Source organism: Oncorhynchus nerka, linkage group LG16 (genome assembly GCF_034236695.1).
Source record: "Oncorhynchus nerka isolate Pitt River linkage group LG16, Oner_Uvic_2.0, whole genome shotgun sequence".
In the NCBI taxonomy this organism is placed as follows: domain Eukaryota; kingdom Metazoa; phylum Chordata; class Actinopteri; order Salmoniformes; family Salmonidae; genus Oncorhynchus; species Oncorhynchus nerka.
Window position 1 is genome coordinate 5,786,044 of NC_088411.1, and position 15,048 is coordinate 5,801,091.

Here is a 15,048-nt window from a genome sequence, read left to right on the forward strand (position 1 = left end):
CAGGCTCAGTTCAGTTTGGCTCAGTGGTGTGAAAAAGGTTTTATGCTGGCAATGCTCGGCTACCATTCGCAGTGCAATTACATGGGTTTCATGCAGCACTTGACATAAATTGATGATAAAGATCTATTTAACTTTTTTCAATGTTTGTTTTCATTCAGAAATATTGAAGGGCCTCCAGAGTAGCGCAGCGCTCTAAGGCAATACATCGCAGTGTTTGAGGCGTCACTACAGACCCGGGTTTGATCCCAGGCTATGTCGCAGCCGGCCACAACCGGGAGACCCATGAGGTGGCGCACAATTGGCATCGTCCTTATTAGGGGAGGTTTTGGCTGGCCGGGATGTCCTTGTCCCATCGTGCTCTAGCGTTTCCTTGTGGTGGGAGTTGCAGTGTTGAGACAAGACTGTAACTACCAATTGGATATAACGAAATTGGGGAGAAAAGGGGCAAAACAAAATTCAAATAATAATAAAAAAAATATGGAATAACTTTCAGTCTGAATGCATGTGGTCAAATATCAATTGTCAACAGGGAGCGACGGTACAACGACAACCTGGCGTCCATGTTGGAATGCGTCGACATGTCCCATAGCAATGCATGGAGCAAAGATCCCATGATGCAGCTGAAGATCACTGCCTTGCTCAGTCCAGAGCTGTGTGTAAGTGTATGACTTACTTGACTAAAACCCTTTTACTCTGCGAGGAGCATAGTTCATGCTTTTTTGGTTTGTTAAGTTTATTTCTTCCATCTTTTTGTATGTGAATGCCTTTCTATTGAAACAATCTTTCTCCATTGTGTGTAATCATGGTATTAATTAGACCTTTGAAGACTAAATCATTTTAATTGTACTATCCTGCAGGGTTGGGGCCAATTCCATTTCAATTCAGTTCCACATTTCCCACATTTTAATCATAGAAAATCCTTGAGGAGAATTGGAATTTCAGTTTACATCCAGAATTGAATTTAAATGGAATATACCCCATATACACCAACCCTGCTGTCTTCCTGCCCTTATGAAATCTATTGTTTAAGCAATAAACACTACATTCCTGTGTAGCCTGAGTGCCCGTCTGTTTGTGCTATCATACCATCTTCTTGTTGTCATGACACACAATGTTTACCTTGACAAGGACTGAAATTGTAAGCGCACAAACAGGTCTGGGACCAGTCTAGCTTTTCTGTATAACTAGCTCTCTATTATTTATTAACAACATCATCCAATAAAGGGACCTAGGATCAGGTCCTCCCTGTCCATAATAATATAATTCAATATGATCTAAGAGGCTAAACCGATCCTGAATCAGCAATCCGACTCTGAGGCACTTGATAAATGCGGGCCCAGATCTCTGTTGACACATTTCCCTTTGTACTTAGGTGAAGCTTTCAACCCTGCTCTCAGAACAACAGTATGACCTAGACCTCCTAGTCAGAGCCATGGACGGAGAGGTGGGTGAGCCATTTTGTGAGATGTTCAGATGCCTCTCTATGAGTCTAGAGCAGTGGTTCCCAAACTTTTCATAGTCCCGTACCCCTTCAAACATTCAACCTCCAGCTGCATACCCCCTCTCGCACCAGGGTCAGCGCACTCTCAAATGTTGTTTTTTTTCATCATTGTAAGCCTGACACACACACTATACGCTACATTTATTTCTGTACAGCACTAAATAATAAATATCAGCTGATGTAAAAAGGGCTATATAAATACATTTGATTTGAAATTTGATTTGATTTATTCAACATAAGAATGACTGTGAGTTTTTGTCACAACCCGGCTAGTGGGAAGTGACAAAGAGCTCTTCTAGGACAAGGGCACAAATAATAATATAATAATAATCGATAATTTTGCTCTTTATTTAACCATCTTACATATAAAACCTAATTTCTTCATCGAAAATTGTGAATAACTCACCACAGGTTAATGAGAAGGGTGTGCTTAAAAGGATCGACATAACTATGCAATGTTGGGTTGTATTGGAGAGAGTCTCAGTCTTCAATCATTTTCCACACACAGTCTTGTGTCTGTATTTAATTTCCATGCTAGTGAGGGCAGAGAATCCACCCTCATATAGGTACAGTGGTTTGTGAAAGTATTCAACCCCCTTGGCATTTTTCCTATTTTGTTGCCTTACAACCTGGAATTAAAATGAATTTTTAGGGGGGTTTGTATCATTTGATTTACACAACATGCCTACCACTTTGAAGATACAAAATATTTTTTCTTGTGACACAAACAAGAAATAAGACACAAAAACAGAAAACTTGAGCGTTTATAACTATTCACCCCCCCCCAAAGTCAATACTTTGTAGAGCCATCTTTTGCAACAATTACAGCTGGAAGTCTCTTGGGGTATGTCTCTATCAGCTTGGCACATCTAGACATCTTCAAGGCAAAACTGCTCCAGCTCCTTCAAAATGGATGGGTTCCGCTGGTGTACAGCAATCAGATTCTCAAGGTAGGATACTCTGAGCGCAGCCCAATCCAGAAATCTGGCAGTGGTTTCTGATTAGATTTTCACAGAACCGCTTGTTGCAATTTCGATGAGGCTCTCTTGTTCAGTGGACTGGAGGCAGGGCATGAAAGGGATAATGAATCCAGTTGTTTGTGTCATCCGTTTCGGGAAAGTACCTGCGTAATTGCGCACCCAACTCACTCAGGTGCTTTGCTATATCCCATTTGACATTGTCCGTAAGCTTGAGGTAATTTGCACACAAAAAAAATTGTACAAAGATGGAAAGACCTGTGTGTTGTCCTTGTTAATGCAGACAGAAAAGAGCTCCAACTTCTTAATCAGAGCCTCAATTTTGTCCCGCACATTGAATATAGTTGCGGAGAGTCCCTGTAATCCTAGATTCAGATCATTCAGGCGAGAAAAAACATCACCCAGATAGGCCAGTCATGTGAGAAACTCGTCATCATGCAAACGGTCAGACAAGTGAAAATTATGGTCAGTAAAGAAAACTTTAAGCTTGTCTCACAATTTAAGAAAACGTGTCAATGCTTTGCCCCTTGATAACCAGTGCGCTTCTGTATGTTGATACACATCTTGACCACCAAAGTCCATTGCAAAACTGTCCAGTGCTTTAAAAATATCCTCTCCTGTTGTCCTGGTTTCCAGTGGTTTGCAGAAGAGGATGTCTTCCTTAATTGACCCCCCATGAATGTAACGGACATGTACCAGGAGCTGTGCCAGGCCCACCTCGTCTGTTGACTTATCCAGCTGTAGCGCATAGAATTCACTGGCTTGTATACGAAGCAGTAATTGTTTCAGAACATCTCCTGCCATGTCACTGATGCGTGGTGAAACTGTGTTATTGATGAAGGCATTGTCTGTATAGTTTTATGGGCCTTTTCCCCAGCATTATCCCAGCCATATATGTGGCAGCAGGAAGAATTAAGTCCTCCACAATAGTATGGGGCTTAGCCACTTGGTAGCTCACCATATAAGACGCTTCTAGCCCCTTCTTATTAATGGTATCTGTTGCTTTTATACATGTCTTACTACTCAAAGGTTGTCTTAATTCTCACTCAAAAAACTCCTGTGGCTTATTTTTCAAATTGGCATGTTTTGTTTCTAAATGTCTGCGCAAGAGTGAAGGTTTCATTGAGTTGTGAGATAGTACTTTTTCAAATTTAACACACTGAGGAAAGGTACTACTCCCAAGTGAACCACAAATCAATGTAGTTCTCATCATATTTGTGCCTCTTCGATGGTCCAACGTCCCTGTCTGTTGTTCAGTGCTTTCCTGGGTAAGGGGGCAGTAGCTCTTCGGCTGCATCAGATTCACAACTGTCAGTGTCCATGCTACCTGGGCTAACAACGAATGTAGAATTACTGATGCTAGCATTGGATGTGCTCGTGGAAGCAGAACAACTTCTGTCGTCGACAGATGCAGGTGTCGAACTGCTGGTAGTAGCAGTATTACCAGTAGGGGCGGCAGCGTAGCCTAGTGGTTAGAGCGTTGGACTAGTAACCGGAAGGTTGCGAGTTCAAACCCCCGAGCTGACAAGGTACAAATCTGTCGTTCTGCCCCTGTTCCCAGGCCGTCATTGAAAATAAGAATGTGTTCTTAACTGACTTGCCTGGTTAAATAAAGGTAAAATAAAATTAAAATAAATGTGTCTCTATGGACACGGGCCTTACTAAATGGACAGTTTGAAAATGTGAAAAAAAGTAGATTTTTAATTTTTATTATGTGTATCACTTTTTATTTGGCGTACACCCGACTGCATTGTGCACCCCACACCCCCTAGTCTGGGAATACCTGGTCTAGAGTGATGACTGATCCACTGTCTGGTCCTGTTTCTCACAGCCAATCAGCTTCCCCGGTTTACAGGAGAGCGAGAACACACATTTCCTGTGCGGCCTTCAGAGGCTCAACAAAGTGGGAGAGGTATGGAGAGAAAAAAATATGCATTTTCATAAATTCATAAATATTGTCCAAATACATGTATTTATACTTTTATACTTAGATGCCCCATGTGTCCTGTAGTGTATCTTCTTTTACACATTAAATTATATTTATTGCTTCAATGCACCATGTGCCCCGTAATATATTTTTTTTACCACATGCAATGATAATCCTGTCATGAAGTTAGATGTAAAAGCTTAGATGTAGAAACTTTACCTTAAATAGCCCTTGTACCAACAGATACAGTTGAAGTCGGAAGCTTGCATACACTTAGGTTGGAGTCATTAAAACTTGTTTTTCAACCACTCCACAAATTACAAACTATAGTTTTGGAAAGTCATTTAGGACATCTATGTGCATGACACAAGCAATTTTTCCAACAATTGTTTACAGACAGATTATTTCACTTTTAATTCACTGTATCACAATTCCAGTGGGTCAGAAGTTTACATACACTAAGTTGACTGTACCTTTAAACAGCTTGGGAAATGAAAAATGATGTCATGGCTTTACAAGCTTCTGATAGGCTAATTTACACCATTTGATTCAATTGGAGGTGTACCTGTGGATGTATTTCAAGGCCTACCGTCAAACTCAGTGCCTCTTTGCTTGACATCATGGGAAAATCAAAATAAATCAGCCAAGACCTCAGAAAATAAATGGTAGACCTCCACAAGTCTGGTTGATCCTTGGGAGCAATTTCCAAACGCCTGAAGGTACCACGTTCATCTGTACAAACAAGAGTATGCAAGTATAAACACCATGGGTCCACGCAGCCGTCATACCACTCAGGAAGGAGACGTGTTCTGTCTCCTAGAGATGAACGTACCTTGGTGAAAAAAGTGCAAATCTATCCCAGAACAACAGCAAAGGACCTTATGAGGATGCTGGAGGAAACATGTACAAAAGTATCTATATCCACAGTAAAATGAGTCCTATATCGACATAACCTAAAAGGCCGTTCAGCAAGGAAGAAGCCACTGCTCCAAAACCGCCATAAAAAAAGCCAGTCTACCTACAGTTTGCAACTGCACACGGGGACAAAGATCATTCTTTTTGGAGAAATGTCCTCTGGTCTGATGAAACAAAAATAGAACTGTTTGGCCATAGTGACCATTGTCATGTTTGGAGGAAAAAGGGGGATGCTTGCAAGCCGAAGAACACCATCCCAACCGTGAAGCACGGGGTGGCAGCATCATGTTGTGGGGGTGCTTTGCTGCAGGAGGGACTGGTGCACTTCACAAAATAGATGGCTTCATGAGGGAGGAAAATTATTTGGATATATTGAAGCAACATCTCAAGACATCAGTCAGGAAGTTAAAGCTGGGTCCCAAATGGATCTTCCAAATGGACAATGACCCCAAGCATACTTCCAAATTTGTGTCAAAATGGCTTAAGGACAACAAAGTCAAGGTATTGGAGTGGCCATCACAAAGCCCTGACCTCAATTCCATAGAAAATGTGTGGGCAGAACTGAAAAAGCGTGTGCGAGTAAGGAGGCCTACAAACACCCAACTTGTTGTGGGAAGCTTGTGGAAGGCTACCCAAAATGTTTGACCCAAGTTAAACAATTTAAAGGCAATGCTACCAAATACTAATTGAGTGTATGTAAACTTCTGACCCACTGGGAATGTGATGAAAGAAATAAAAGCTGAAATAAATCATTCTCTCTACTATTATTCAGACATTTCACATTCTTAAAATAAAGTGGTGATCCTAACTGACCTAAGACAAGGAATTTTTACTTAGATTAAATGTCAGGATTTGTGAAAAACAGATTGAATATATTTGGCTACGGTGTATGTAAACTTCCGATTTCAACTGTAACTGCCAAAATAATGGAAACACTTGAGTACATGGGGTCACTGAATGGTTTGATAAGCATGAAAATAATGTAAATCATATGCCATGGTTGTCTCAGTTATCAGATCTCAACCCAAATTGAACACTTATTCTGGAGCGGAGCCTGAGACTGTATTTTTTACCACCATCAACAAAACACCAAATGAAAGAATTTCTCATGGAAGAATGGTGTCGCATCCCTCCAATCGAGTTCCAGACACTAGTAGAATCTAATACAAGGTGCATCGAAGCTGCTCTGGCTAATGGTGGCACAACACCCTATTAAGACACTTTATGTTGGTGTTTCCTTTATTTGGGCAGTTACATGTATGTAACTACTCATTAATAGCTGTAGTTACAACATTGTATTCACATGTACTAACATACTATCTGCTTTGTAATTACATGGTCATGGTCTCCAACCCTGTTCCTGGAGAGTTTACCGTCCTGTAGGTTTTCACTCCAACCCTAATCTAGCATACCTGATTCTAATAATTAGCTGGTTGATCAACTGAATCAGGTTAATTACAACTGGGGTTGGATTGAAAACCTACAGGACGGTAGCTCTCCAGGAACAGGGTTGGGGAGCCCTGGCCTACACATTATAGACGTAAGAATCACTTTAGGTAAAGTGTTACCAAAGTTCCATTGCTGTATGTGTTTCATTCTCAGGCCAGTGCCAACAAAGTGCGAGTTCTGGTCGACGCAGAGTATACATACATGAACCCCGCCCTCTCACTCGTCACCATGGCCATGATGAAGAAGTTCAACCAAGATGGCGCCTGGATCTGGAACACCTACCAGTGTTACCTTAAGGTAGTCTAGTTTTCTTACAGTGCATTTGGAAAGGATTCAGACCCCTTCACTTTTTCCAGATTTTGTTCGATTACAGCCTTATTGGAAGAAGTGGAAGAAGTAGAATTTGAACCTACACATAATACCCCGTAATGACAAAGCAAACAGGTTTTGTGACATTTTTGCAAATGTATTAAAAATAAAATACATAAATACCTTATTTACATAAGTATTCAGACCCTTTGCTCTGAGACTCAAAATTGAGTACAGCTGCATCCTGTTATCATTTATCATCCTTGAGATGTTTCTACAACTTAATTGGAGTCCACCTGTGGTAAATTCAATTGACTGGATATGATTTGGAAAGGCACACACCTGTCTATATAAGGTCCAACAGTTGGCAGTGCATGTCAGAACAAAAACCAAGTCATGAGGTCAAAGGAATTGTCCATAGAGCACCAAGACAGGATTATGTCGAGGCACAGATCTGGGGAAGGGTACCAAAACATTTCTGCAGCATTGAAGGTCCCCAAGAACACAGTGGCCTCCATCATTCTTAAATGGAAGAAGCTTTGTAACCACCAGACTCTCCCTAGAGCTGGCCGTACGACCAAACTGAGCAATCAGGGAGAAGGGCCTTGGTTGGGGAGGTGACCAAGAACCTGATGGTCACTCTGACAAAGCTCCAGAGTTCCTCTGTGGAGATTGAAGGACAACCATCTTTGAAGCACTCCACCAATCAGGCTTTTATGGTAAAGTGGATAGACGGGAGCCACTCCTCAGTAAAAGGCACATGACAGCCCACTTGGAGTTTGCCAAAAATGCACCTAAAGGATTCTCAGACCATGAGAAACAAGATTCTCTGGTCTGATGAAACCAAGATTGAACTCTTTGGCCTGAATGTCAAGCATCAACTCTGGAGGAAACCAGGCACCGCTCATCACCTGGCCAATACCATCCCTACGGTGAACCATGGTGGTGGCAGCATCAAGCTGTGGGGATTTTTTTCAGCGGCAGGGACTGGGAGACTAGTCAGTGTGGAGGGAAAGATGAATGGAGCAAAGTACAGAGAGATCCTTGATGAAAACCTGCTCCAGAAGGTCGGACTGGGCCGAAGGTTCACATTCCAACAGGGGCTTGGCCCTAAGCACACAGCCAAGACAATGCAGTAGTGGCTTTGGGACAAGTCTCTGAATGTCCTTGAGGGGCCCAGCCAGAATGTCCTTGAGGGGTCCTTGAGGGGCCCTCTCCATCTCTGGAGAGACCTGAAAATAGCTGTGCAGCGACACTCCCCTCCAACCTGACAGAGCTTGAGAGGATCTGCAGAAGAGAATGGGAGAAACTCCCCAAATACAGGTGTGCCAAGCTTTTAGCATCATACCCAAAAAGACTTGAGGCTGTAATCACTGCTAAAGGTTCTTCAACAAAGTACTGAGTAAAGTGTCTGAATACTTATCCACATGTGATTTTTTTTGGGGGGGGGGTTTATCTTAAAACCGCTTTTGTTTCTTCATTATGGTGTATTGCGTGTGGATTGATGAGGATAAAAAAAAATCAATTTTAGAATAAAACTGTAACGTAACAAAACATGGAAAAGTCGAGGGGTCTGAATACTTTCCCAATGCTCTGTTTACAGTTGAAGTCTGAAGTTTACATACCCCTTAGCCAAATACTTTAAACTCAGTCTTTCACAATTCCTGACATTTAGTCATAGTAAAAATTCCCTGTTTTAGGTCAGTTATGCTCACCACTTTATTTTAAGAATGTGAAAAGTCAGAATAATTAGTAGAGAGAATGATTTATTTCAGCTTTTCTTTATTTCATCACATTCCCAGTGGGTCAGAAGTTTACATACACTCAATTAGTATTTGGTAGCATTGCCTTTAAATTGTTTAACTTGGGTCAAACGTTTCGGGTAGCCTTCCACAAGCTTCCCACAACAAGTTTGGCCCATTCCTTCTGACAGAGCTGGTGTAACTGAGTCAGATTTGTAGGCCTCCTTGCTCGCACACTCTTTTTCAGTTCTGCCCACAAATGTTCTATGGGATTGAGGTCAGGGCTTTGTGATGGCCACTCCAATACCTTGACATTGTTGTCCTTAAGCCATTTGCGACCAAGCTTGAACTTCCTGACTGATGTCTTGAGATGTTGCTTCAATATATCCACATAATTTTCCATCCTCATGATGCCATCTATTTTGTGAAGTGCACCAGTCCCTCCTGTAGCAAAGCACCCCACAACATGATGCTGCCACCCCCGTGCTTCACAGTTGGGATGGTGTTCTTCAGCTTGCAAGCCTCTCCCCTTTTCCTCCAAACATAACAATGGGCATTATGGCCAAACAGTTCTATTTTTGTACCATCAGACCAGAGGGCATTTCTCCAAAAAGTACTATCTTTGTCCCCATGTGCAGTTGCAAACCGTAGTCTGGCTTTTTTATTGCGGTTTTGGAGCAGTGGCTTCTTCCTTGCTGAGCGGCCTTTCAGGTTATGTCGATATAGGACTTGTTTTACTGTGTATATAGATACTTTTGTACATGTTTCCTCCAGCATCCTCATAAGGTCCTTTGCTGTTGTTCTGGGATAGATTTGCACTTTTTTCACCAAGGTACGTTCATCTCTAGGAGACAGAACACGTCTCCTTCCTGAGTGGTATGACGGCTGCGTGGACCCATGGTGTTTATACTTGCATACTCTTGTTTGTACAGATGAACGTGGTACCTTCAGGCGTTTGGAAATTGCTCCCAAGGATCAACCAGACTTGTGGAGGTCTACCATTTATTTTCTGAGGTCTTGGCTGATTTATTTTGATTTTCCCATGATGTCAAGCAAAGAGGCACTGAGTTTGACGGTAGGCCTTGAAATACATCCACAGGTACACCTCCAATTGAATCAAATGGTGTAAATTAGCCTATCAGAAGCTTGTAAAGCCATGACATCATTTTTCATTTCCCAAGCTGTTTAAAGGTACAGTCAACTTAGTGTATGTAAACTTCTGACCCACTGGAATTGTGATACAGTGAATTATAAGTGAAATAATCTGTCTGTAAACAATTGTTGAAAAATGACTTGTGTCATGCACAAAATAGATGTCCTAACCAACTTGCCAAAACTATAGTTTGTTAACAATACATTTGTGGAGTGGTTTAAAAACAAGTTTTAATGACTCCAACCTTTTAATGACCTTTTACTCACGTTTTACCATATGTTTTTCCTATAAAATGTAATTGTGGTTATTACAATACCTGCAAATTTGTCCTCTCTCTTTCTCTCACCCCCCCTCTGTGTGTCTCTCTCTCTCTGTTTCACCCTTCATTACTTTCTCTCTGATTCTCCCCCCTCTGTCTTCCTTTCCCTTCAGGAATCGCGGTCTCTCCTGCTCCAGGACGTCCGCCTGTCCATCAGCGAGTCCTTCTGTCTGGGTGTGAAGCTTGTGAGAGGGGCGTACATGGACAAAGAAAGGAAACTGGCCAATAGTCAGGGGTGTTCAGAACCTGTTCACGAATCCTGGGAGCACACCAATGACAGGTGACTCTCTTGTGCATGTCGGTTTTTGGGGTGACGAAAGATGTTATATTACGGAGTGGTGCTCCCGACATTCAAATAACCAATGTCCAAATAATAAATTATTTCTCCTCAAGTCTGCACCTGTGTACACTCCTCCCCATGCATTAAACCATTGGTGCGGTGCTTAATTTGTAAATCGGGAGGTGCCGGGAACACATAGTGAGCGCGAGAGGGGTGGGGGGTATCTGGAGGGCTCTGAGGTTCCGGGACCACTTTGAGGAAAAAAAGTGTCAAACACAACGTGGCAGCGTAGCAGATAGAGAACACATCCAAGTAGCCTACTGTCTATTGTGGTGAAACGGACAGGTGCTGATTCATTCAAAGCATTTTAGATGTCACTGCAGTATGCCCACGTACTTAAGTATAGCTGCGGGGCTTAGACATGTCCAAATTTCTTATATTCTAATTTTCTAGACAATCAACATACGGCAACATTTTTAGGCGACACTGCAGAACATCCGCAACACACACACTCAGCTGTGGGGTTGACAAGAACCCAATTTCATATCATTTTCAAGACATCAATGTCGCAGTAGAACAAATATCACAATATCAGAACTTCAAATAAAATAAATCAATGTAGGCTACAGCAGAACACACACATGAGAATATATAGGCCTCCTGCCTATGTGATAATATGAAGCACACATTCAGATTACCTTCACAATACCAAACAAGTTTGTAAAAAAAAAAAAAATCTTACCTTGGTTTTCAAAACCTGCCACAATGACTCTCCCCGTGTCAAGTCAATTTAACTCCTGTCAGTCAATGTCTTCATCTAAGTTATGCGCCTGTGGCTATAACTCTTAGCCTCCTTCTAAGGTTGTTCTGCAGACTCTGGCTGTAGTGTCTATTTTCTCACAGTGGGTGTCCTCTTTACCCTTATCTACAAGGCTTGCTACCACCAAATGCGCCTTGGTTCGAGGCTTGGTCAAAAACCTTTTTCTGAGGGCTCTTTGTTTTTTTAACAAAAAAAGTATTTAGTCAGCCACCAATTGTGCAAGTTCTCCCACTTAAAAAGATGAGAGAGGCCTGTAATTTTCATAATAGGTACACTTCAACTATGACAGACAAAATGAGAAAAAGAAATCCAGAAAATCACATTGTAGGATTTTTTATTTATTTATTTGCAAATGATGGTGGAAAATAAGTATTTGATGAAATGAACTTTTAACAAGGCACACCTGTTAATTGAAATGCTTTCCAAATGACTACTGAATGAAGCTGGTTGAGAGAATGCCAAGAGTGTGCGCAAAACTGTCATCAAGGCAAAGGGTAGCTACTTTGAAGTATCTCAAATATGAAATATATTTGATTTGTTTAACACTTTTTTGGTTACTACATGATTCCATATGTGTTATTTCATAGTTTTGATGTCATCACTATTTTTCTACAAAGTAGAAAATAGTAAAAATACAGAAAAGCCCTTGAATGAGTAGGTGTGTCCAAACTTTTGACTGGTACTGTACGTTTGCTTGTTCTTGAACTGCAAATTGCACCTCCTCCGAACACTTTGTCGGTGGATGCACTGCCCCCATCTCCCCAACTCCCCGCCTCCCTCGCCCACTGAGTCTGACTCGCTAGTAGGCCTACGAGCTAGTGGAGGTGCCGGTGGTGATGCTGAACTGCCGGGATTAGCAGCGCTGCTAGCTAAGGCATGGCCATTAGGTGGCTGAGCTAAGGCATCGCCATAAAGTGGCTAAGCTAAGGCATCGCCACTGACAGTTCTCTGGGTTCGATTCAACATCTTTCTCTGAATTTCTGGACTTGAAAAATGTCATCAAACTCGATTGCCTTGTCTTATCCATTTTTGATTTGGCTTTCCTACAATTCAAATTCAGTAGGGAGATGACTAGCCTCTTCACTAGCTGACCACCACTACCAAGACCTGTGTCAAGATCAGTTACTTACCCCACTGGCCCTCCCAATAACCTCTATGTACAAATAAGAGAGCATGTCTGAGATCAGTGTGGCAGGATAGGATGATTACACAGAATTGTCACCGTACATTATGGTCTTTCTGGGGGGTGGGAGAAATAACGAGGAGGTATCTTGATTCGAATTGTATTAGAATGTCTACAGTGCGAAAAGCGAAACAATAAATAAATCCTCGAGAGCTTCCGGATCAAGGCAAATGGGTGCCGGAACAAACAAAGTCAAATCAGAGAGGTGCTGGATCCTGTTCCTGGCAGTATCCGTCTCAAATTAAGAACTGGATTGGTGTAAGCCTGGACTATTTGTTTTTTTTCAATTGACATCATTTCCATAAATATTCAGACCCTTTACTCAATACTTTGTTGAAGCACTTTTGGCAGCAATTACAGTTTATGCCCAGCCGGCTTGCTCTGCGCCCGTGTCTCTGCCGTCAGGCTCGCCCAGGTGGGACGCCGGGTGGCGCCTCTAGAGGGTGGGGTACTGTCATGCCTGCTCCCGCTCTCCCTCCTTGGCGCAGGCTCCCCAGCATTACGCATTCCTGCCACCATCAGTACGCACACCTGCCTTTCCCAGTCACGAGCATCTGCGCTCATTGGACTCACCTGGACTCAATCATCTGTGTCATTACCTCCCTTACATCTGTCTGGTTCCCCGCTCTGTTCCCGGCTGCAGCATTAGTTGTCATATGTCCTTGTTTACCCGTGTGCTGGCACTGTTCCTGTTTTGCTACCTGTCTGTTCCGTATTAAATGTCAGCACCCCGTACCTGCTTCGAATCTCCAGAGCCGGCCCTTACACACAGAGCATGACGCTGCCACCACCATGCTACCGGATCAAGGCAAATTGGTGCCGGAACAAACCAAGTCAAATCTGAGTGGTGCCGGATCCTGTTCCGGCAGGAATTAAGCACTGGATTGGCCTGGACTAGAGGGAGTTTCCACCATTTTATAACAGTTTTTTCTTTGGAAATCCATGACACAGGAGTGAACATTTCGCGAAAAAAAGATTGATTTTTGGAAATGTTTTTAACCACGAATGTTTTTGTTATGATGTGTTCATTGAGAAATATCATTGATATGATAATGCCATGTCACAACATGCCATTGTGTCTCTCTCCATAATGTTGCTGTGCTCCTGCAGTTACAACGGCTCGTTGGACATCCTGCTGGAGCTCATCTCCCGGGACCCTCAGCGCTATCGGATCATCGTCGCAACGCACAACGAGGAGTCCGTCAGGCGTGCAGTTCAGCGGTAAGATTCACAAATGTTTTACCTCAAATTTAGAGATATTCCTGTCCATTTAGGGGACCCTCTTTTGGCTCAAGAGCACCCCCAGAGGTAAAAGTTATGTAAAGCCTCTAATGCAGCACATGCATTACATGACATTGAATTGGTATTGTGACATCTGTCCTAAGGATGGGAGAGCTGGGAATGGACAAAGATGGTGGATCTGTGTGTTTTGGTCAACTGTTGGGGATGTGTGACCATGTGTCTCTCACTCTCGGTAAGGTTCCTTTCTCCCTTGTATTCAAGTGTATCGTCAAGGAAACTCAAGTCCCTATTCTGCATTTCCTTGCTTAGCTACACAGATGAAGGTAGTGTTGTGCATAATATTTACTTTTTTCTTCCCATATCCATCTTTCCTTGTTTCTCTGCCTCTCTTTATCCTTTCCTCTCCTCTCTGTCTCCTCTCCCTTACCCACCCATCCTCTCTAACCTCTCCCTCTTCCTCTCATCTCTGTCTCCTCTCACCCACCCATCCTCTCTAACCTCTCCCTCTTCCTCTCCTCGCTGTCTCCTCTCCCCCACCCATCCTCTCTAACCTCTCCCTCTTCCTCTTCTCTCTGTCTCCTCTCCCCCACCCATCCTCTCTAACCTCTCCCTCTTCACTTCCTTGTCCTTTCTCTGTCCCTCTGTCCTGCCTCTGTCTCTCTCTTTCTCCTGTCCTCCCACTGTCCCCTCAACCCCCTCTCTTTATCTCCTTGTCCTTTCTCTCTGTCTTTCTCTGTCCTTTGCTTCTGTGTCTCTTTTTCTCCACCTCTCCCCCTTTTTACATTTAACATTTACATTTAAGTCATTTAGCAGACGCTCTTTTTGATCCTATCTCCTCCCCCTAGCCCAGCAGGGTTACTTGGTGTACAAGTCAGTGCCGTATGGCTCGGTGGACAACACCCTGCCCTACCTGGTGCGCCGTGCCCAGGAGAACCGTACCGTGCTGCAGGGCATCCGCAAGGAGAGAGACCTCCTGAGACTGGAGCTCCACAGGAGGCTGCGGCAGGGGCTCAGACAGGGAAGCTAGGGGTAGGGATGACGGGGAAGCTAGGGGTAGGAACGACAGGGAAGCTAGGGGTAGGGACGACGGGGAAGCGGGGATGGTGTGGGCTAAATTTGCATTAAAGACAGTCAATTCAGGAAGTAAACTGAAACACTTATTCAATCATTTAAAAAAGGCCATCTACTTTTTACTGATTTCTCAATAAAGGTTAAGCAAATTATGTCAAAA

The 15,048-nt window shown here is 43.0% G+C and overlaps 1 protein-coding gene across 6 annotated transcripts in view; it reads left to right on the forward strand.

Moving 5' to 3' along the window:
• The window catches only part of prodh2 (proline dehydrogenase 2), a 48,203-nt gene extending 33,155 nt beyond the window's left edge, over positions 1 to 15,048 (forward strand). For 3 of the 6 annotated variants that reach the window (XM_065002362.1, XM_065002364.1, XM_065002365.1), the window contains exons 4-11: positions 530 to 656; positions 1,373 to 1,444; positions 4,310 to 4,390; positions 6,923 to 7,066; positions 10,406 to 10,572; positions 13,686 to 13,796; positions 13,961 to 14,049; positions 14,663 to 15,048. In XM_065002362.1, coding sequence (XP_064858434.1) covers positions 530 to 656; positions 1,373 to 1,444; positions 4,310 to 4,390; positions 6,923 to 7,066; positions 10,406 to 10,572; positions 13,686 to 13,796; positions 13,961 to 14,049; positions 14,663 to 14,844 — 973 coding nt within the window. In that variant the 3' untranslated portion in view covers positions 14,845 to 15,048. Of the gene's footprint in view, positions 1 to 529; positions 657 to 1,372; positions 1,445 to 4,309; positions 4,391 to 6,922; positions 7,067 to 10,405; positions 10,573 to 13,685; positions 13,797 to 13,960; positions 14,050 to 14,078; positions 14,141 to 14,619; positions 14,643 to 14,662 lie in introns of those variants that run through there. The other 3 variants (XM_065002363.1, XM_065002367.1, XM_065002366.1) reach the window with 3 other exon arrangements.